The 22,186-nt window shown below is 49.2% G+C and overlaps 9 protein-coding genes across 9 annotated transcripts; 2 read left to right on the forward strand and 7 right to left on the reverse strand.

Moving 5' to 3' along the window:
- Positions 1-85: 85 nt before the first annotated feature.
- On the reverse strand, positions 86-1,290 carry N7519_003308 (alternative oxidase; the record flags this gene model as incomplete). Its single annotated transcript, XM_057290086.1, has 3 exons — positions 86-623; positions 682-972; positions 1,025-1,290. 3 exons carry the CDS (start codon positions 1,288-1,290, stop codon positions 86-88), a joined length of 1,095 nt encoding a protein of 364 aa, XP_057151288.1.
- Positions 1,291-2,930: 1,640 nt separating this feature from the next.
- Positions 2,931-3,549, reverse strand: N7519_003309 (acylphosphatase; the record flags this gene model as incomplete). Its single annotated transcript, XM_057290087.1, has 4 exons — positions 2,931-3,110; positions 3,164-3,252; positions 3,400-3,478; positions 3,535-3,549. The coding sequence occupies 4 exons, from the start codon at positions 3,547-3,549 to the stop codon at positions 2,931-2,933; spliced, it is 363 nt and encodes a 120-aa protein (XP_057151289.1).
- Positions 3,550-4,241: 692 nt separating this feature from the next.
- On the forward strand, positions 4,242-6,352 carry N7519_003310 (putative glycerol:H+ symporter (Gup1); the record flags this gene model as incomplete). The annotated part of the gene is made up of 4 exons (XM_057290088.1): positions 4,242-4,482; positions 4,544-4,611; positions 4,693-5,607; positions 5,657-6,352. 4 exons carry the CDS (start codon positions 4,242-4,244, stop codon positions 6,350-6,352), a joined length of 1,920 nt encoding a protein of 639 aa, XP_057151290.1.
- Positions 6,353-6,729: 377 nt separating this feature from the next.
- Positions 6,730-7,377, reverse strand: N7519_003311 (putative HIT finger domain protein; the record flags this gene model as incomplete). The annotated part of the gene is made up of 1 exon (XM_057290089.1): positions 6,730-7,377. One exon carries the CDS (start codon positions 7,375-7,377, stop codon positions 6,730-6,732), a length of 648 nt encoding a protein of 215 aa, XP_057151291.1.
- A 357-nt stretch (positions 7,378-7,734) lies between these two features.
- N7519_003312 (uncharacterized protein) lies at positions 7,735-8,236 on the reverse strand (the record flags this gene model as incomplete). Its single annotated transcript, XM_057290090.1, has 3 exons — positions 7,735-7,818; positions 7,916-8,021; positions 8,103-8,236. The coding sequence occupies 3 exons, from the start codon at positions 8,234-8,236 to the stop codon at positions 7,735-7,737; spliced, it is 324 nt and encodes a 107-aa protein (XP_057151292.1).
- Positions 8,237-8,481: 245 nt separating this feature from the next.
- Positions 8,482-14,373, reverse strand: N7519_003313 (dopey family protein; the record flags this gene model as incomplete). Its single annotated transcript, XM_057290091.1, has 10 exons — positions 8,482-9,450; positions 9,524-9,751; positions 9,804-10,388; positions 10,465-11,270; positions 11,325-11,551; positions 11,603-11,885; positions 11,941-13,828; positions 13,889-14,038; positions 14,096-14,220; positions 14,283-14,373. 10 exons carry the CDS (start codon positions 14,371-14,373, stop codon positions 8,482-8,484), a joined length of 5,352 nt encoding a protein of 1,783 aa, XP_057151293.1.
- A 301-nt stretch (positions 14,374-14,674) lies between these two features.
- N7519_003314 (guanine nucleotide exchange factor MON1) lies at positions 14,675-16,785 on the forward strand (the record flags this gene model as incomplete). The annotated part of the gene is made up of 5 exons (XM_057290092.1): positions 14,675-15,266; positions 15,320-16,176; positions 16,233-16,414; positions 16,476-16,710; positions 16,777-16,785. The coding sequence occupies 5 exons, from the start codon at positions 14,675-14,677 to the stop codon at positions 16,783-16,785; spliced, it is 1,875 nt and encodes a 624-aa protein (XP_057151294.1).
- Positions 16,786-17,024: 239 nt separating this feature from the next.
- On the reverse strand, positions 17,025-18,858 carry N7519_003315 (proline iminopeptidase; the record flags this gene model as incomplete). Its single annotated transcript, XM_057290093.1, has 9 exons — positions 17,025-17,336; positions 17,396-17,492; positions 17,557-17,695; positions 17,751-17,771; positions 17,823-17,987; positions 18,044-18,129; positions 18,193-18,437; positions 18,490-18,743; positions 18,816-18,858. The coding sequence occupies 9 exons, from the start codon at positions 18,856-18,858 to the stop codon at positions 17,025-17,027; spliced, it is 1,362 nt and encodes a 453-aa protein (XP_057151295.1).
- A 654-nt stretch (positions 18,859-19,512) lies between these two features.
- Positions 19,513-21,624, reverse strand: N7519_003316 (uncharacterized protein; the record flags this gene model as incomplete). The annotated part of the gene is made up of 7 exons (XM_057290094.1): positions 19,513-19,847; positions 19,897-20,294; positions 20,350-20,706; positions 20,759-20,965; positions 21,023-21,146; positions 21,277-21,410; positions 21,512-21,624. 7 exons carry the CDS (start codon positions 21,622-21,624, stop codon positions 19,513-19,515), a joined length of 1,668 nt encoding a protein of 555 aa, XP_057151296.1.
- Between the last annotated feature and the right edge of the window lie 562 nt (positions 21,625-22,186).

The raw sequence follows: 22,186 nt of genomic DNA on the forward strand, positions 1-22,186 counted from the left end.
AGGAGATGCTATTCAAATGACCAAAATGGCCCTTTCTAATCCCCCATTTTTTCAGACGCCTGTAAAAATGCGCGTTTTAAATGCCTCAAGACTTCTCCGTTCTCGCTTTACCCATAAAGATCTCGTTACGATCCCAACCCTCTGGCCTCAGGTTATCAATGCCCTTTGTCGGGTGACTTATGTCCGGATCAGCGTACTCAATCTGGTAGGGGTTGGGGTCTTTAGTTGGCTTTAGGTTGGCGAGGGTATGATTGACCTCGCGATGCTTGGCTTCGTCGGCGCGGATGAATAACAGCAGGTCCCTCATCTTGCGTTGACCCTCTGGCATCTGCCAGTATTTGACCGCAATCTCGGGTGCATCGAGATCTTTCCATCCAGGGAGATTGCCAGCCTCTAGTTCCTCAATGGCGCGGGTATAAGTAATAACAGCCTCCTCCTCGAGGTATCCCACGAATCTGTGGCAGATGCGCGGGGAGATCAGGTATGACAGGAAGAATCCGTTGAAGAAGACTCCCTGGGCGCCGATAACCATCACGCGCATGAACCAGCCTGGTTCGGCCAGTTTCAGGAAGGTAAGGAGGTGCATGCGTTCGTTGAATGCTTCTTCGAGCAGGGTTTCAATCCTATATCAAAGGAAGTGGGTTAGCCTTGAAGTAGTATGTTAGGAACTTGAATGCGTACCATCCATTGTCTCTCTTCATCTTGCGGAGACTACGGAGATGTCGCAGCATGCCGCCCACCATCCCGGGAACACCGGCTATGCTTTCCAAGAAAACAAACCGATTTAGCCATTTGTGCTCGGTCATTTTGAACCTGGCCGGTAGTTCCTCGCCGGGCTTGGGATGCTTGTATCCTGTCGCTGTGTCCATGCCCCATCGGAAGAAGCGTACAGTTCCTAGGGCAATCCAGTCGGACCAATTTGCAGTTTGTCTGTGGGCAATGCGAATACTTCGCATTTGCTCCTCGGTGTATCTGGCATAGCGTTAGTGTCTGGCTCAGATAGATGGCCTACGGATATACTTACACCGGATGCACCCATGCTGTTTTCACCTCCTTAACATTTGGAGTCTCTGGTGCTGGGAAGTAATCTGTAATAGTCTGGCTCTTGGGTGTTGACGAAATAGGGCGCTTGGATGTGAGGCTGCATGCCGATGTGCGCTTGCTGACCCCACATGAAGAATTGAGTGTCGTTGCTACAACGCCAACGCCCGAGTAGGTTCGTATAGCCAGGTGCAGGTACTGCGGCCTTGCTGCAGCCCGCAAGGGAGCCCTCACTGATAGAGTATTCATGATGTAACCAACGAGAGAGAGTTTGAGGTCGGTCACGACTGAAGGTGATAAAGTATTCAAGGGGATGAAGATAATAAGGTGAAGAAGACGAATAATATACAGAAGAATGGAGTTCAAGATTGAAGTTGTGGTTGTGTTTGTGGTTGAAGAGGGATGAAGGTGACTCCCCCAACCTTATAAAGCTTTAAATACTCCTGTACATAATCTACGCAATCCTTGGGTGACGAATAAAACCAGGGACATTTCCAAAAAAAAAAAGAAAAAAAGAAAGAAAAGTGTCAAAGAAAACACACCGGAAATGCTTAGGTTGTACCTGGGAAGTTGGAAGTGATGACATCCCGTATACTTCATCGCCCAGGCACCTGGATGTTCTAACCTTGGAAGGTTCTCCTTTCCATCGGCCTCTCATAATATCGCTTATCCCTCAAAATCATATCACTGTTGCAATACTTGAACAAGAAGCGAATATATCAGCCTTCCCATTATCCCTGCAAGATATTCACACGTTCCATATCACCAATACTATTCTCTCCTGTCAAGTTCTTGTTGGCAGGTGACATCGGAAGGGACCGGGAACGGCGATATGACTCAGCACGTGGCCACCACGGGGCCTGGGCAGCCCTACAGCCGTTTGCATTCAATCCCGAAAAATATTCGGTATCAAAGCCCGGAGTGAATTTGAGGTCATTTTGTGGTCTCGGGATCTTGAAAATATCCATTTCTCCTATCTCACCGGCGACTGGATTGATGGCTGGTTGGTAATCGAGAGGAAAGGAGTAAGTCTTCGCCCGTTTGCTGCCGATCATAGCACATGCATAGCAATTGCTTACTACAAGTGGTATACCTTTCATGAAAGATCTATAAGAGACTGATGCCTATATAAATAAATGTCCTTGTCCCCAACTCAAGATCTGCCCGCTGTTTTTTACGGCTGTCATCTCTTTCATCATTTTGTTATATCCATCGTCTACCTATATTCTCCTTCAATATATGAAAACGTCAAGAGACAAAAGTACTGGTATCTCTGCCAGTGCATTGGATTTGAGTAGGTAGTATTACAATCTTCGAGGGCTAGCAAGGTGGGTTATATCGTCATATTCAAAACCCCGGGCCTATACTCGATGAGCATTACATACCTACAAATGTACCTAGGTAGGTATAGATTGAAGGCCGATGATTTAGACATATTTCTTTTTCTAATATCGACCCTGCTCCCTGAATCTCTATCCATGGATGTCTCATATCTCAATATTTCATCCGCTTCTGTAACCCCCCTTTTTAGCCTTATCTCAATGCTTTGCGTGTTGTTTGCATCTGTTAGTCCGTGATATACTACCTAGGTAGCCAAGCTATTGAGCCCCAGATGTTTGATATGGCTGGAAATTTGTATTCTAGAAACCATAGCTCCCGCATGATCGAAAGTCTCCGAGCACCCTGGCTGGTATTGACTATTAATAGCAAGAATGTCTGTTTCAATATACATTTTGCTCTATGCAGCTAAGGTACCTAAGTAGCAACCATAGCTCTACAGTCAACCATCTGAGACAAGGTACTATCTCAACATGATGAATTAGAAGAACCTCTCTGACTATGGCCTCGACTTGCTTTTGATTGATTGTAATAGAACAAGAAGTCAAATCCTAATTCCCAGGTTTGAACATCGACTCTGCCGTCCGCATCACGGCAAATCCCTCCTCGTCATCACGCACGTCCAAGGCCCGCTTCTCCAGCTTCACTACATGAGCCCTAGGAGGACCTTTATCGATGCGCTGGAGGAATTTCTGTACTTTTTCGTCGGTGCCTTGGGCCTCGCCTTCCACCTGATAAAATCCAGTAAGCGCTACGTCCGGGGCCACGACAGGGAATCACCCACTCTTCCGCAAGTAGTATTCCTAACCCAGCCTTTGAGACCATCGAGCTTAGCACATCTTTGGACGAAGTCTCTGTGGAGCGAGGTGGTCACTGGTTAGTCGACGAACTATGATGTCATCTGTCGTGGGGAGGATATGGGGATATTTCCTACCGGAAGCCGACACCTAGGTATTTATGTCAGTGACAAAGTGAATGGTAGTATTTAATGATTATGGACAAGTCATGAGGTCAACCCACCTTGAACGGTGCCGTGGACTTTGAAAGCAACCTGAAGTAGATAGAATGTCAGCGGGGAAATCTTGTGGCTCTCGCTGTGCTACGGGGTACGTGTATAGCTAGGACTGTATGGGATATATATAGTAGAAGACATACTCGTATGTTTGACATTCTGGATGAAAAATGGGTTTCGTTGAAGAGTTGGAGGATGTAGAGTTGAAGTGTACAAGGTTGATGTCAAGGCCTGGAGAACATTGCGGGCCCCAGCATAACGGTTGATATACAACATACAATCCTTCTTTTTCAGAGAGCCAAGATGATAAACAGATACAATATTGATTTAGAGATATACTATTACTCTATGTTTTCTTCTCAATTTGGTCTTTCTGTCTTTCATGTCCATAAGTGTTTCATTCGCAGGTTTTGGGCACTCAATTTCCTTTTGGGCTACCCCGTGCTTGGCCCCGCAAAGTTATATAAACCTCAAAAGGTCAAGCCATGTTTATATCATTGCATATACTCTGTCTCGGAAAATGAATGTTATCAACTGGGAGGTGAATACTTTCGTAGGACTCGATGTGATATTAACTGGTGCTGATTGGGTCCGCACAACCTTGGAAGGATCTACAACCTTGCAATATTGTAAACGGCTCGTCGATTATTTGATATAAAATGAAAATCGTTTTTATTTTTATTTTTATTTTAGATTGGAAACCTCATTATTAGTTCCGTGTCGAGATAGGATATAGTTGAGGCCACCTACCAAGTGGCGGTCCCTTGGCCCCTGAGTAAACATTGGAATCTCGAACATCTCCCCGACTTCAACTTCTCCAAACCTGCGCCGGCCATGCTACTGATATAAAATGCCCTCCATTTTCGCCTGGCTTCGGCGGGTCTACTCGCTAGACACCCTTGACACTCGTTTTACCTCTTCCGCAACCCCTGCCCACGCCAACACACGACCTTCAAAAGATGCCCGCGCCAATGCAATCGCCCAGGGCGCGTCACCTTCACTTTGGCGCACACCAGAATTCTTTGTCTACTACTTGTTCTTTATTATTCTTGTCCCATTGATGTTTAAAACTGTCATCGATGTCTCGAAGGGTGAGTGCAGCCCAGAGAAAATGCTGCGTCTCGAAATTCTGACAGAGGATCAACGTCACAGAAAGCCACCCCATCTACTCCACATACTCTCACCTTCTATCCCCCGGTTGGATCCCTGGTCGTCAGGTGGTAAGTGCGAAACACTCGGCGCTCAGCCATCCACTTCCACGAGGCCAGCTCCGACTGACATTATTGCTCCAATGCCCTTAGGACAACTCCGATGCACAATATGAAAGCTTTCGCGACAATATCCCTTCACTCCTACTACTCCTAATCGCCCATCCTTTGGCTCGCCGTGCTTATCAGTTGTACGTGAATCACTCGAACGTCGAAACAAAACAACCAAACCATTCCGTGATTGCTGCGGGCGAGGCGCAACTTGAACAGCGAATGCGCTTCGACTTTTGGTTCGGACTGGTCTTCATAGTAGCGCTTCACGGAGTATCCGCCTTCAAGGTGTTATTCATTTTGTATATCAACTTCCGAATCGGCAAGGTTGTTCCGCGTTCCTACGTGCCTACCGCCACATGGATCTTCAACCTCGGCATCCTGTTTGCCAACGAATTAAGCGGTGGTTACTCCCTTGAGCGGATAGCGAAGGTGTTCGCGCCGGGTTCTGGAACGTCAGAAGATGGCACCACCTCACTAGTCCAATGGGCTCAGACTCTAGATGATCTTGGGGGATTGATGCCGCGATGGGAGGTCCTTTTCAAGGTCACGGTGTTGCGCCTCATCAGTTTCAACATGGATAACCACTGGAGTGTAGACTACCCTGCGGCAAGTCCAATTGAAGTAAGTCTTTCCGTGTTGGTAGCCGTCAAGTCCCATATGACAATCAAACTTACCGAGTTCTACAAGAAGAAGCAACTAGACCCTGCGAACCTCTCTGACCGTGACCGGGTCAAGATCCCCGCAGAACCAGCTGCTTTTACGTTCCGCAACTACATCGCCTATGTGCTCTACTCACCTTTGTACCTGGCCGGTCCGATCTTGACATTCAATGACTACGTATCTCAACAGCGATACACATCGGCGTCACTCACTCGAACTCGCACCACGATGTACGCCATCCGTTTTGGTCTCACCCTGCTCTGCATGGAGCTTATACTCCACTATATTTATGCAGTAGCAATCTCCAAGGCTGACCCAGACTGGTCCGTCTTTACCGGGGCAGCTGAGTATGCTTGCCTTCTTCAACCTGCACATAATCTGGCTGAAACTCCTCATTCCCTGGCGATTCTTCCGTCTTTGGGCCCTCGTAGACGGGATTGACCCACCAGAAAACATGGTCCGCTGCATGTCCAACAACTACTCCGCCTTGGCCTTTTGGCGTGGCTGGCACCGCTCCTATAACCGCTGGATCGTCCGCTACATCTACATCCCACTGGGCGGTGGCGGTGGTGGCCGGCGGCCACCCGGGGCACCAAAACCAGCTTCACCTCCTCAGTCCAACTTCATGGGCAAATTCCTGCAAATTCGCAACTTCCTGCTGGTCTTCACATTCGTCGCCTTATGGCACGATATCAACCTCCGCTTGCTTATGTGGGGTTGGCTCGTTACTCTCTTCGTTCTCCCAGAGGTTTTGGGCGGCATGCTTTTCCCCGCCCACCGCTGGCGCTCTCGTCCCAATACGTATCGTGTCATCTGTGGCATTGGCTCCGTTGGGAACGTCCTTATGATGATGATCGCAAACTTGGTCGGCTTTGCGTTGGGTCTGGATGGATTAAAGGATCTGCTTGCCGGCCTAACGGGCTCATACTCTGGCCTGGCGTACATGGTCTCCTGCTGTGTAGTACTTTTCGTCGGCGTGCAGGTTATGTTCGAGGTTCGCGAAGACGAGCTTCGCGCGGGCATTGACTTGAAATGTTGAGCCTTCTTTACACATATTTTAGAAGATCGATTTTGCCTTGGATGATATCACATTAATATCTATATTAACTATTGTACAGTTTTTGGTATCAATTCATAAAGTCATCAGTAGAACGGGACCAGGCCAGGCTCCTTCTCAATAGTACACACACAAGCACACACAAAACCCCCTAAAAGAAAGCACCACACCTCGAATCCTCATGAACCTTATAGCAACCCAAGCTACAAGTCCTCACATGACAACTCTTGCACCGAATCTTCCCCCAATACCCACACATACAACAAAAATGCCGCCCCGGCCGCCCCGACGCCTGCGGCTTCGCACGCGACGCATTATAAGAAAGCGGCGGCTCCGCCAGCAACCGCTGCATAATCCGATCAGAAGGCACAGGGGGGCGCATACGACCGCAAAAGCGGATCATTATCATATTCCGACTTGATAAGTTTCGGCTTCCGCGCCTCATCATCGACATCCGTCTCAGCATCCGTAGTCTCCCGCGCTGGCGCCGACGAACCAGTCGCACCCATAGCCGCCGACGGACGTTTAACGCCTACAGCACTAGCCGGTGTCGCGCTGCGCCGCATAGCAGCGGCCTTGCTTCCCTTGGCCGCGATGACGCTCGCGCCTCCCGCGCCCTGCATGCCGCCAACACCCCCGCTGCCTGAGGCGATTGCTGCTTCTTCGTCGTCGAGGTGGTTCCGGAAGGTCTTTTGGGACTGGAGGATGCGTCGGACGTTCGAGGTGGTTTTTGCTCGTGTGCCGCGAGCGCCGGCTTCGCGCGCTTGTCTTACTGGTACTGGGATGGCGACGTCGCGCTGGTTCTCGCGGTCTAGTTCGGCGATATGGCGTGCGATCGCGTTCGCTTGTCGCGAGGAAATGTCGCCGCCCTTGCCCGCATCGCGGATGCCGCGTTTCCGGCCGAGGGTTGGGGCCATTGCTTGGGTGGGGTCGAAGCCCCGGGTTGGGGCGTAGGACCAGCCTGGTGTGGCTGTTGATGTGTCTGAGATGAGTTCGACGCGGAACATTTTGGAGGGTTTGGGTGTTGGATGTTGGTGATGCGGAAGTTGATGATGGTCCTTGGGAGTTTGTTGGAGATGATAAAATGTTTGGTTTGTTTGCAGTGGAGTTCGGGGTCGCAGGGAGTACAATATACAGGGCTAAAAATTTAGTTGGTCAATTCGATATTTTTAGAAAAGAAAACGTGGTATTTGAAAAGATGATACTATTTTGATGCAAAAAAGGGAAGAAAAAGCCATGTCCTGGCCATCAAAGAGTGAGAATGGGCTTCATGGCCAGGGTTGACAAGCTTATGCACAGAAAACAAACCCACCCAACACCCCCAAGCCATAACAAATACACATGCGAAACATAGTGATCAGGTACTATTTCTTCTTGTGCAGCTGATCAACTTTGGACTCCAGTTCTGTAATGTATGACTGGAGCTGGATGGTAGCCTTTTGAAGAGCCTATAGAGCAGACAATCAGTTCTGCAAAGATCACAACGTAGAGAGAAAATAGGGAGATCGTCCGACAGATACAGCAGTCGGGAAGCTCTAGACATACCATAATGTCATCAGACAGCATCTCATTGGCGAATCGGTACTCTGCTAGGATGTAATAGTACACCGACGCGCCGGCGGCAACAGATCCAGCCAGGAACCCAAAGACACTATCGGATATTAGCAAGAAGCTTAGAAAGACATGCCAATTTGGAATTGAATGCCATTAGAAACAAGGGAATTTCTCATACCCTCCTCGGAAAGCTCCAACAGGCTTGCTTGATGGTAGCGGCGCGGCGGACTCCCAGCGGGCGCGGGATGATGAAAATGACCGGATGACGACGCGTCCCCGCAAAGGGATAAAGATCTTTGAGCCAACAGGCATATTGACAATATTAATTCAAATGTAGAGGGGAGATTTATGGATTGTTTGGTGGAAGATGGCGGGAAGGGGAGTTGTTGGAAGTGACGTTGATGAATTGCGGAGGTCCGGGCGGGTCGGAACTTGGAGAGACCTGAGACCTTTTATATACAAACAGGGAGACTACAGCCATACAAAAGAAATGTATTTGAAATCATCCAAATGTGATATCTAGCAAGGAAAATAGAGTACGTGATTTATTGCTTGGCTTAATTGGCCATTGTACTCTCGTTGAAGAGATCCGCCAACAGATCGTTCCGGCACACTGCGAAATCTACGCTGCCCATGCCGTACGTACTTTCAAACACATAAATACTCAACCGAGCGAAGAATGGGCGCAGGACGCGCTCAACAATATCGTCCTTGGGTGTCTCTCGGATCCAGTCTGAGATAAGCCACGGCCGCCTAAGACCACTGCGACCCTGGGGCTCGATCGTCTCCGCCGGGACAGTGGGTGAGCCTGCACCACGTGGACCGAAAGACTGAGAAACTTCATCTGCTAGAGCGACGGGCTCCCAGCGGTCGGGCGGATAGACAGCATCAATCGTGTCGGTTATGAAAAGCCATTCAAGGAGCTGGAAGTCGTCCGGGGCGAGGACAAGCAATATGTCGAGAAGCTTGCACGCCTGAAGCATCGAGTAAGAGTTGTAGAGCTCCGGCTGAGAGCCCTCTGGTACTGCGGAGATAGCTTCTTGCAGTTCCGTGTTGATCAGGGGCCAGAATGGCGCCATGGCGGAAGTAGAGGTCTTGAGCGCGACTGCTCGAAGAACCATAAACACTTCCGCCCGCGTGGCAGAAGAAGGCGACGAGGAGCTGGTTGCTGCAAGAAGATCTTCCAGTTTCTGGAGCAACGCCGGTAATTCACCAACAAAGTAATCATCACTAGCGGAAAGCAGAAGTAGCGCGATTCGTCGGAGGTTGAGCTGCGCTTTGCCATCGGCTTCCAATCGGGCCGCCGAGGCTCCCACGCCAAACATGATACCGGCTGAGCTTGGGGGTGGAAGACGGACAAGGAGTTCAGATAGCCGTTCCTTGTCAGCGAGAGCCCACTGGCGCAGAAGGTCCATCCAGCTGTTCTTCACCAAATCCAACTGCAAGCCAAAGAATCGGACATCATTGAAAGCGTCCGATATGTCCTTCTTCCACACTTTCGCCGCAGCTGGTACTTTTGCCATTTGCTGTAGAAGAACCATGACATTACGGTTGAGATTGTTCAGGGAAGAGACGTGACCGAATGAGAGGGCCCACTACATTAGTCGAGACACTGGTAATGGCGGTGTTGATCCGATCTGAATCACCCAGGGTCGTGATAAACGACGGCATAGAGACCGCCAGAATGCTCAGCATATCATCGGGTCCAGTATGAGAGACCGAGGTACGATCATGTTCTACCGAAGATCTTGCCATAGGCCCAGTGTCGTGGTTGAGGCCTAGGGGCTTGCTGGTAAAGACTGCGGTAAGGAGTCGTAGGAGAACATCCTGTATTATAATTGTCAGTGACTATGATGAAACCAGCAGTGGATACACATACCCCAAGTTCCTTTCGCATACGGCGGTCTTCGCCAAAGGTTGTATTCTCCAATTTCACCCCCAAAATAGCCGCAAATTCAATCAAACGTGGGAGGATCTGCCGGTGCGGGAATGGGTTGCTAAGAACATCGCGCAAGAAAGTTGTGCAGTCAGTCCAAATCTCGTCGAGGACATCATCGTCCAGTGAGCGGGCATAGGTAACCAAGAAGCTAGCAAGCTCGGACTCCGAGAGATTGGAGGTTAACGAAGATTTCCGGCTAGGATCCAAGGCAGTAGGATTAGTGCGAGTGTAGATTGCATTGAAAATGGCAGGGATGGTGATCTTTGGGCTTGACCCATCGAGAGTATGGAGGAGATTGAAGATAAGTGACGCTGTCTCCGTATCAGCCTTGGTCCACATTTCCACCAAGGTCTCAAGACATTCAAGTGCCTCTGCGGTGAAAAAGTGCTCTAAGATTCGCCGTGAGCGGTTTCTCATTCGCAACGAGGTGTATTGAAACGAGGCCAGGGATTCGCAATCAGGGGGAGAGTCGCTGTGATCTCCTGCACCCCCACGCCCAGATGGAGAAGCATAGGCGAACGGCATCTTGGAAACAGAGAAGAACAGTCAGGCGGTCGTTGGCTGTATTTGAGCGGCCTTGTCCGCCCTCGGAGTTGAATACCCCAGACACCATGTTTCCGAAAAAGCCCTGCGCTTGGTCAGGGCTCTTGACTGTTGGGACGTTGGACTCCTCCACAATGAGACGTTCGTGGGCATTTGCGATACAGTTCTCGAGGCCACTCAGAAGAGCAATTGTGACATGCTCCGAACGGTCCTGCGGCCAATCCTCTGTTTGCTGGAACGACAGCTGGAGTCTGCCATATGACGCTCGAATCTCCCTGCAGAAACATTCCACGAGCATCAATAGGATCTGGAATATGGAACCTGAGTATAGAGGGAGCACCTCACAGAGCAACACTATCCACTTGTCCACAATTTCTCGGGACTTAGGTGAGCTGATTCCCTTCAGAAGGCAATCCAAAAGCCGCTCTGGTGGCTGCGGTAGCTGAGGGACCGATTGTCTCCTGTCTCCCTTGTCACTAGTGAAAGACAAGATCGAAGGACTGGTCAGCCGGTCTCGAGAGCTAGCTCGTAAATGTTTTGGGCGAGGTGGCGGTGGTGGTAGATATGCTTGCGCAAATCGCACCTTCAACGCAGCAAGCAGTGCGTCGATTAGTGCACCCTGCACCGCCATACTGCCCCCCTCGGAAGAGACAAGAAGGCGCTCCACCAGGAAATCATCAATGCCAGACTCCACTAATTCCTCCGCCCCGGGCCCAAGGAGAAGTTGCCGCATGAGCTGGAGTGCGTCCTTATGCAGTCGTTCCCCATCCAAGTTAAATTCCATAGGAGCTGGGGACAGTGTGCTGATGATTCGAAGAGAAGCCTCGAATATGGCAGAATGGAGGCTTTTGAAGTCTGCATTATCTATCCAAGGATCCATATTAGCAACAATTGTTTCGTGAGAAAATAAATACCCACCTTCAGATTTGGATGTTTCAAGACGCTTCTCATTGCCTAGCACATGAGTAAGAAGTGCGATCCATCCATTGTGCGAAAGCGCAGATATGATATTTGAGGCTGTCCGTAGCAGGTAGTCACACTCTTTATAGTCATCCGGGGAAATTGAGTGGTTGTCTTTCTTTTTCTCGCTGATTTCATCAGGCTCAGAAAGCTCATCAAGGTTCGAGATTACCACATGGAAAACTCTGTTAAACTATTAGATATGGATAACGCGTTGGGACGAGAAGCCGACTTACTTGTGAATAGATGGCAAGTCTTGAAGCCATAGTTGAACACTCTGCGAACTGTCACTTGACTCTTCGGAGAGAAGATCGAGGACAATGAAAAGGGGGCGTTCAAGCATCGAACATTGATAAGAGAACAGGGTCCCTCCAACATCAAGCACTTGCTTTGGCGGCTGCTCATGTGTGCTGTGATGACTGTGGTTCCACAAGACATAGAATCGCTCAGCTTGTTGCTCCGACGAGAGGTGGCGGGATGCTGCAGTTGACACATTGACCATTAAAGCTGTCAAGGACGCTTCAACAAGGTGGTCAATCCAAGAAATTGAGTGCAGGAGCCATAAGCAGCGGACGGCTTCCACGTGAAACTTTGGACTGAGGGGGGGATAAGTACCACCAGAGCTGGTTGACAAGAGGGGTGATCAGATCGCAAGCATCCTCATAGCTGACATAGAAGCCGGGAGTGTGAATGAAAAATAAGCTCGTCACCGTCGAAGCAATTGTCGATATGACAGAGAAGGAGGCGGTTGTTGGTTTGTCCTTCCCTGAGCCTAGTCGCTGACAGAGCGCTTCATACAGTCTTCGGTCTCGTAGAACGCGGGACTTTGGAAGCTTCTTGAGCAGAGTCACAAGAATATCGAGTGGTTCGTGGACAGATAGGTTGCCATCACGGCTTTCTAGCGCCGCGATAGCTAGTTCGTGAGCCTCTCGAATGATCATTTCGCCAAGGTTCTTCGGAGCGTAAGGAAGAGGTGGAAGCTCCAAGCTATTTTTGCTTTGTTCATAAAAACTGTGGACAGCTCTCAAGATATCAGTACCACGGCCCTTTGTATCGTTGCCAGCAGTCTTTTCAGGACCCGTCTTTCTCAAGAATGCCCGCTCTGTGAGTAAACCAGTCAACGATTTGAGAACTTTGTTCAACGCGGCGGTCACGGCCTGTTTGTTGGGAGTGCTCTCCTTGGGTGAAATCTCTCTCATCTTCACGAGCACTGACAATGCCAGCAGAGGCACATGGATCTGCACCATGTCTTCCTCGCGCACGTTGAAATTCTCAATGATAAATAGTGCAAGATCCAAGTCACGCAACACTTGGTCGCTATCAACGTCTACTTCAGAATACCGGTAATCGACCAGCCCCAGAAGCTCGGAGAATATCACACCACTTTCAACGCCATCAAAAAAGGCGCTCGCACTGCGGAAAACCTCTTCGAAGTGGTTCTCGGGGGCTGTGGATTCAAATGCCTGAACACTGCGCACAGTGGGCAAGAAAACAGCAGGGACAATGTATCCACCAATTTCCCAGCGATCCATTAGCGACAGAGCTATGCGAAATGGCTTGGTTCTTTCGGACGGAATATTCGGTGCTTGTTTGATCATATCCAGTAGGCCAGTGACCAATGGCTGTAAGCCTACCCGGCTGAAGTATTGTGATTGTGTAAGTTCCTTTCCATCAACGGAGGAAGATCGAGCGGTTTCCGATGACAATTTTCGGTCATCCACCGAAGAGACATCGTTTTGGGAATCCGGTCCTAAAAACCAGGCCCAGAGACGGCGGTTCAAACTCATGTCTCGCCGAGTGACCACTCCCACTGCTGCAATTACCAACGTTTGAAGATCACCAGCTGCAATTTTGTTTTGCAAAATCGGAGAGCTGAGTGGAAGGTGGGTGACAAGGAGATCAAGGAAGTTCCGTTGGACAAGGAGCTGGTCATCAGATAAGCCCGATGCAACACATCGGATCAAGAGGCCAGGCTCCGGTAGAATAACAGAGTCCGCTGCGGCCAGTATCTCAGGCGGAATGTTCTGCGGATCGCTCCCGCCAGCCGTGCTCGGTCGACGATCTGCAATACCTAGTTTCGGGAGGTAGCGGTTCAGATATGCGAGGACACCAAGCCGTCGACTAGGGTTCGTGATAGATGCAAGAAAGAGGCATTGCCAGAAATACTGCCCAGATGCCCCGGTCTCAGAAGTCCTCTGTGTTTCAAGCTGTGCAGCAGCATCTCGCAGTTTGTTAATTGTGCGTAGTGTTGGCTCAAAATCCTCACTTGTCTCCTCTTCGAGGCCTGGAAGAAGGGCTAGAATGATTGCTTTCAAGGCGGGACGGATAGCCCATGGTTCCAGATCAACGATGTATCCCTCTACCAAAGACAGAAATAATGGGCGGACAGTAAGAGAGGCGAAAGTCAATGTTGGCGCAAGGCCAGGGAGGTACAAAGGCAGGTCGTGCGATAATCCCTCGAGCTGGTTATAAGCACATACATCAGTAAGCACACTGGCAGTCTTTCATGTGGCCACACATACCTTTATCAATCCAAATATGTACGTGTAGACTTCGAGTGCTTTTTGGTGTACGCCTGATGGCAACGATGGGTTCAAGCACTGGGCGAGTCGCTTCGATACTAACACTTTATGAGGGACGACAGGCTGATCGGGTGGGTGGGTTTGGAGGGCCTAATATTGATTATCAGCGATGCTGCAGAACATCGCTACTAAGTCGAGCGAACTCACCTTTAACAGGCGACCCAGGAATGAGATATAGTCGGCCCATTCTTGGAGAGCGTTGTCGAAGAGCGAAAGCGCTCGTTCAACACTAGACGCATATCGGCGGTAGTTCTTGTCTTTCTTGAGGGACCCTAAAACCACCAGGTATAATCAGGCACTGTCCTCTCATGCGATTATTGGGGTGGGCGCATACCTTCCTTGCCTTGTAGACGGGAGCGCGTCAAGGAGCTCTCGGAGCTTGCGGGGGAGTTCGACCTCGGAAAGGCATTGGGATCAAGACTCATTGTGCCAACGACGGACGTAGAATTGTTGTGAAAGCTTCGGACTACCCTCCGTCATATTTAGCACATCGAGGATGGCCCTGTGGGAAAGGGAGTTTGCGGTTGAATGTTGACCAGGAGTCAACGCAGGCGGCCACGTTCATTTGTTTTGTTCCGCCTTGGGGTAGCTCCGACTCGCCGACGTCAACGTCCGGCAACTATCAGTTTGACAAACACAACTGATCAAGGACTCCGAATATTTGAAATAAACAATGAGCATTTAATGGCGTGAAGACCCGCGACGACCGCCCGCGTCAAAAAGCGCATGCCCGCAGCGGGGATGAATACACAGCAAGACCCAAAAACCGACGGCCAACAGCCTGTCGAGACCTCCAAGCAACCGTATCTTTCCAGCCCCTCAATCCCAGATCATGATGGGCGCAGTGACAGCTCAGAAGGAGACCGACCCCCTTTACCCCCGCGACCTACTACGTTGAGTCTATTGAGCGATGAAACGGGCTCCCGGACAGCTCTACAGGCAGAGGCAACGACAGCTATCTCACGAACCGATGTCGAGACCCAATCACCGGAAGCTGCTGATAGCGCTTACTCCACATTAGCTGTTCGTGGTCTGGGCCAGGGTCCAAAGGCCAGGGCGAGCCTCAGCCAGTTGGCGAGCCCGCGGGGCAGCGAAGCTGGAGACTCCGCTAGCATTAGAAGCTCAATTCCAAATGGTGATCCCGGGGATGTTGAAGCGCTTTTTATGGACTTTGCTTCTACAGCGCCCGGTAGTCAACGACAAGGCGCTACGGGTCTACTTGACTTCCCTGAATTTGCGGCTGACGATATAGATGACGATGGGATTCTGAGCGAATTTGAAGCCGTCGGCGAGCTCAACGAGGAAGGCGATAACGAAGGTTTGTGTCAATAATTAATGGTCTCTTTATTTTATAATACTAACCCATATCAGAGCTGCTACTCCAGCGGTGGAAAGCAAAGCGCAAGCACTATGTGATCCTATCCGCCGCCGGTAAGCCGATTTGGACAAGGCACGGCGATGGCGGCCTGATATCCGGCTATGTCGGGGTTATCCAGACAATTATCTCATTTTACGAAGATGCAAATGATCATCTGCGAGGCTTCTCCGCTGGTGACACTAGGTTTGTTGTATTGACACGGGGATCTTTGCACCTCGTTGCAATCAGCCGTATGATGGAGAGCGACAATCAGCTTCGGCTTCAACTGGAAGCATTGTATATGCAGATCTTATCTACATTAACACTGCCTTCTTTAACCCATCTCTTCTCGGTGCGGCCTTCTACTGATCTGTCGCGGCCCTTACAGGGTTCGGAGACCCTTCTCTCATCTCTGGCAGACAGTTTCACACGAGGATCTCCATCGACGTTGCTATCGGCTCTGGAGTGTCTGAAAATCCGCAAACAACACCGACACGCCATCAACAATGCACTGTTGAAAACTAAAGCCAGTAGTCTTCTATATGGCTTGCTCGTGGCCGGCGGAAGACTCGTCAGTGTTGTTCGGCCCAAGAAGCACTCCTTACATCCAGGCGATCTACAGCTCTTATTCAACATGGTTTTCGAAGCCGACGGAGTTAAAGCTGGCGGCGGGGAAAGTTGGATCCCCGTCTGTTTGCCTGGCTTCAACAGCAGCGGTTATCTATACATGTATGTGAGCTTTCTTGACATTCGCGACGACATCGAAAACAGCGCAGAGATCACCAAAGACGAGTCTGTTGCCATCGTTCTTATCAGTCCCGACAAAGAGGCTTTCTTTGAGATGCAAGCCATGCGTGATGCTCTTGTGGAGGTGAGATCGGACAATTCTATGCTATCGAACGGTATGTAGTACTGATGATACAACAGCAAATGGAGAGAAACGGCAGTCTAAAGGAAATCAAAACGGCAATTGACCTGGGCCGGCCCGCAACTACTGATATAGTTCCTGGAACTGTTCTACATCATTTCCTTTACAAATCGCGTGCCAACGTACAATTCACCATGTCATCGTATGCCCCCGAATTTTCCTCGTTGACTCGACGACGAAGGTGAGCACTGCTCTAGTCTACACTCCTGCCTGTAATATTCAATGATTCTGACTCTCTATAGATTGATGTCGATGTACAACAACTTGCACGCGAGCATCCACGCCAAGAATACCCATGTCAAAGTTCACCACTGTGTTTCGCGGTCAGCCACTTCGTTCGGATGGGTAACACCTGTATTCGAATTATATTGCATCGCTGAGCCGAACACTAATCGAAATGCACTTGCCCAAAGCGCTAGCAAGATTGCTCAGTGGGTGCAACGTGAGGAAGAGAGGTTATTCATCATTGGCGGTGCGGTACGTACTTTATCTCGCTCCGTGGTTATTACAGCAAAAGGTGGCAATACTGATCAGTTCAAACAGGTTTTCTGATATCTTCCGATGCTTTCGTACTCAGACGACGAAGAAAGTTTCCTGTATATACTATCTCGTGATTTATTATACCCAACTACATCCACCCCAGCCCTACATATACATTTCTTTCCTTGTATCGTATTCTAGTCTACTTCTACATCTTAAAATCTCTCGTAAACTTCACTGGTACTTGTTCTGAGTTCATGTGTTCTTAGAAAATCCACAATACGTATGAAATCCAACGCCGCATATGTGGACTAATCGAGTGAATCTTCTCTCAGGTTGAAGAGCTGACGCATAATCTCGCCCGACTTGCTGCGCAGCGCATCGTGGTACATGGTGTTGGTGATAAACTGCTTGGAGTTCTTGATCTTGGCAGCAGTAGCTGTAGCCAGATCATAGTGAACATACATATCATCTATGTAGGTTGCAGCATACACCGGCACCTCGTTCTTGGCCAATTGAGCCTCATCGTATAGGGCCGGCCATTCGTCTGTCGTAGCCAGAATTTCAGCCGCTTCCTTAAGCTCTGAGAGCTCTGAGTAGGACTTGAACATATCCTTGAAGACCTAAGTGAGGATTGGTTAGACCTTTCTGTTGAAAAGATTCAAATGAGTGGGCTATTTACCATCTCGCCAGTGAAGTAGATCTCAGGCAACGAGGTATTGATCTGGAATTGCGGGTTGCTAGCGCGCAGCCTGTCAGCAGCCCAGAGCGACGGCTTTCTATATTCATTGTTAGACTCGGATATGCTATTGAAAGTTGGTAGCACCGAAAGCTTCTTCTTACCCTTGGCAATAGATTGATTCATGCAGAATGGCATAGATAATATTTTTATCCATACCGCCATTACTGTCAATCACGGAAAGAGTTGGCAGAGTAAGGAATCCAAACATCTCCAAGTCGTTGGTAACTCTGACCACAATATCTAGACTCGGGTTAGCATCTTTACTGCGACCTACACGAGACAAAGCAAAGTTTACCATGCAGACTATCCAAACCACCTAGATCGTATTAGCTTCAATAGACTTGGTTGTCTGGATCGAGGGTCTTACCGTGGAAGCCGAACATAATGCCCAGCTGCTGGAAGCGATACGGAGTGAGCAACCCGGATGGCAATGCGACCTTGTTTTGAGTCAGGTATTGCGTGATATTCTTCACACGGTCCACATCCTCGGGATACTTCTGGTAGTAAGCCTCGTTTCTCTCCTTAACCTTTTCTGTTTTTCGTGTCAATGCCTCGTACAAAGTACCTCGAGAAAACAGGGGAGCGCACCATAGGTCTTCGCATAGACAGGATCTGGCCCGTTGGTGAGAGGGGGAAGGCCACCAGTAAGGAAAGCTTCTTTCAAGCCCTCCGGGCTGGAAGTTGAGTAATGTCAGCGGGATATCCGGGTATGGGGATCAACTTATTTCAGAACATACAACTTTGACAGGTAAGTCACGGCACAGAAGCCACCAAAACTTTGCCCAAGGACACTCCACCGGCGCTGGTCAGGTGGGTAATCCTGCGTCAAAACATCACGAATGGCTTCGCAATCGCGGACAATGCTGTCTGCACGGAAGTTCTTGAGATACTCGGCCTGCTTGATTGCATCTCCCTGGCGGGCAAGGGTTCCCGCTGTGAGAGTCGAACTGAGGCCAGTGCCTCGTTGATCCAGAAAGAGCACCTAGAGAATGGTTGAGCATCAATCTACAAGCTATAAGATAAAAGGCACGCACTTGATAACCCTTGCTGAGTATGAACTCAACCCAGGGGTAAGACTGCGGGGCACCACATCCAAAACCAGGGCCACCTTGCAGGTAGACCAGCCAAGGTAGCTTGCCCTCTTGAGCATCCTTGTCCTCTTCTTTAGCGGGCTCGATGGGTTTGTTCAAGCGACTGACACTTCGAGCAAAGAGCCTCAGCGTGTCCCCAGCGGGCTTGCTGTAGTCCACAGGGACATCGAAGAATAGCTCGGAAACCCGAAGTTTACCTGGATAGGGTCAAATTATCAGTATCGAGACCAGTGGACTAACTATTGATAATAAATGAAGATTATATTAACCTGGAACGTTATGGAAGCGTCGATCAATCAGTTTCGCGGCCATGATTGCGATGTTGATGCGGACTAAAAACAGAGGGCGCGTTGGTGACAAGCCGCTTTGCGGAGAACGGCACCACTTTTTTAGTCTCAGCCTTGTTGTTAACCTGCAATCACCCAAAGAAAAATTTTTGAGTGTTTTCCTTTTGTCTACTACTCGTATACTATTTACGGAGAGATGGGTAACCTACTGTATATATAATGGGAGGCTAGGAGAAGAGCCACAGGGAAATCTCAATATTCATAGGACCTAACTACTACCATGGACCTTGGAAGCTCTGCGGGTATATAGCTTCATGGGAACAAGGACAAAGTCCTAAAAGCAGCCAATGTCAATGCATCAATATATGGATCGGGAGTGGGACGGCATGAAATAACATTGCCTATACTGAGAGGCATGTCTAGATATATATATAGCTATACCTAGTGCGGAATACATGTAGGTTGGACGCTATGCTTAAGGCCTTCCTCATCGAATATTCCTCACAATGTGCTTAATTTGGACCATATTAACATTTTATAGTATGTCTGGGACGGACACATTATAGCAAATTGACCTCGGGCATATCCATTGAATGAAAGATTATTTCGTCATTAATTCCGCATTCTGTTCCCAAGACAAATCATTCCCAAAAGAGAAAAGATAGAACTAGTCTTTTTTTTACTCTGAGTTTGTACCCGAGGGTTTGTTGGCCGCAAGCTGCCGACCTGCCTTTAGCAGTAGTAGAGACGCCGGTAGCTGAGCAGCCGCAAATCCGATCATAACAATCAGCTGCGTATTGAAACTGCTAGCTAGAACGCTCTTCGCCACGTCCTGTAGATGGGGAGATAGACTTTTTATCGATTTCACGTTCTCAAGGAATAGGTGCAGTTCGTGTGACGTCAAAACACCCTGCAAACGCTGCGCTAGACGACCGTTCAAGATATTAGATGCAATGGCAAGACCAATAGCACCGCCGAGAAAGCGGATCTGAACCACGGTGCCAGTGGCAATGGCTACAACGAAAAGCGACGGACCAGTTAGTCAATGTATCAGTCAACTTACTATCGAGAAGTTTGTCAGGGGAACACATACCCAGGTCTCTGTCCTCGACTATGTATGGTGGCGATAGCACGAGGATGCCCATTGTCAGACCCATCCCTGTACCAGCAATCACTAGATAACCAATATCTGTTGCATGGAAGCCCCTAGAAGCGGTAATGGTAGAGAGCAGCCCAACACCGACAGTATGGACTGTACAGCCCACGAGCAGAGTATAAATAAACGGGATGCGTCCCCTAGCGCTGGCAATATTGACAATAGCTGCGGCAACTGCCGCAACAGCAGAATACCCAATCAAATAGATACCAGCGTCCAAAGGCGACTTGTCCAACAGAAGCTGGGCTTGCTGTGGAACATATACTAGGACGACGTTGTACGGTGCGCCGATGACAAACGAAGAACTAAAAGTGGCGTCAGAAGCACTGTACGATAGTCATGAACTTTAAATGGACTCACATAAGTATTCCCAGCCATGGACGATCGAAAAGCCAGCGCTTGGGGAATATGGGGTCTTTGCCTGGAATGCCCGAGATATACCATTCCCAGGCAAAGAAGGCGATCCATGAAACCCCCGTGAGCACAAGGAGCGCAATGGCGTCCCTTGAGGACCATGAGAATGCCAGATTGGTTTCGTTCAATACGGCGACTATCAAAAATGAGCCAGCCATTATCAAAAGCGATCCCACTATATCGAGATTAGCAAACGAGCGATATGAGGCTCGTGTTCGAAATGAGGGAGTGTGCTGATCAAGACCGAAGTGTTTGGGCATCGCTGCGATGATAACAACGATCGCAATAACACACAGGGGTGCACTAATAATCTAATTAGCATACTTTCCAACACAGATACTGAGCATTCACGTACTTAACGAAAAATGTCCATCGCCAGGCCGAGTTTTCTGCAAGAGCACCGCCAACGATTGGGCCTATCAAAGATGCAAAAACAAGGCAAAATGACATGAGACTGCTGTAGATTGGAAGCTTCGTTTTGGGAGCTATCTCGTAGACGCATAGGATAGTCAAAGCGTATGTACCAGCGCCCCCAATGCCTTGGAGTGCTCGGAATATTATACTGCCTCAGTAGTTAGCCCTGGGACAGCAAATGAGCGCAGAACTACGTTAGACCTACAGTTGGTCAACTGTCTGAGCAAACCCACACCCAAAAGAAAATGCGAGCAAAATAACAAGAGCAGCGATTGTGGTTTGTTTCCTGCCGACTATATCGCTGATTTTCGTCCATATTGCCATAGAGCCTAGGAGTAGTACGAGATCAGTTATGGGAGAGACAGAGACGGTGGGAAGCTATTTCAAGATACATGTTTCAAGGGAAAAAGTAATCCAAAGGGAAGATAAATCATTATAGAACCGCAATTTGAGTCATACCTGTGTATGTGGCCAGATATCCAGTAATAATCCAACTTCTCTTCTCGAAGCCCTCCAGGTCATCTGTGATACTCGTGAGAGCCGAGCTCACAATCGTGACATCCAAATTAGAGAGGAAAAACCCAATCAAGAGTCTATAGAACGTCAACCTTCCTCATCCGAAATCTGATTTCACTTGACACATACCCTGTGGTGGTGAGCACTAGTCTCCATCCTGTCGGGTAAACAATTTCACTTCCTGGAGAAGGTGCTCTCTGTGCCGACCCCTTTTCTTGTCCGCGCCCCCCTAGCGCCGTCTTTGCTAGCCTTATCCGAGGTCGGCTCCGCGAACTTGATGTGGCCAGACATGGTCGGCCTCTCGACAATAGGTGCTTCAGGAGTGGGTGAAGACTGGAGTGACAGCCATCGTCGCAAGAAAGTTTTGAACGTGACCACTTGTCTATGTAGGACCAAGCCCCGCGTATCTTCACCCCAGGGGCTTCATGTGGAACGCAGGAGACGCGCGATGACAGAATGTGGAATATTTACATGCATAAGAAGGGCGATCCGCGTCGATCATTGAACCTAGATGCGCTGGATTGGATATGGCTTGGCATAAATTTACTTTCCTGGGGCATGCGCGACTGAATTTGGAATTTTTGGACTTCTTCTGCGAGTCGTTTTGACGGTACTATTCTCCGTCCTTTTGACTGCGACATGGTCTGGGAAAGGGGAGTCTCGATCATGGGCATTGGTCTCGCGCGATTTATTTTTTTCGTTGTCTGAGACAGATTCTCCTTGCTCAGGGCTGACTATGCGCCCCTGAAATATGCATCACGATATACAAGATAGATAAGGTTATCCAATGCATTCAAGTAAGGAGAAACTTGTGCACTACCAAGGCGAATTCGGAGAGTAACGCGAGCTGGTA

This window comes from Penicillium mononematosum, assembly GCF_028829835.1.
Source record: "Penicillium mononematosum strain IBT 11891 chromosome Unknown utg000002l:1.0-8112719.0:1.0-8118358.0, whole genome shotgun sequence".
Lineage (NCBI taxonomy): Eukaryota > Fungi > Ascomycota > Eurotiomycetes > Eurotiales > Aspergillaceae > Penicillium > Penicillium mononematosum.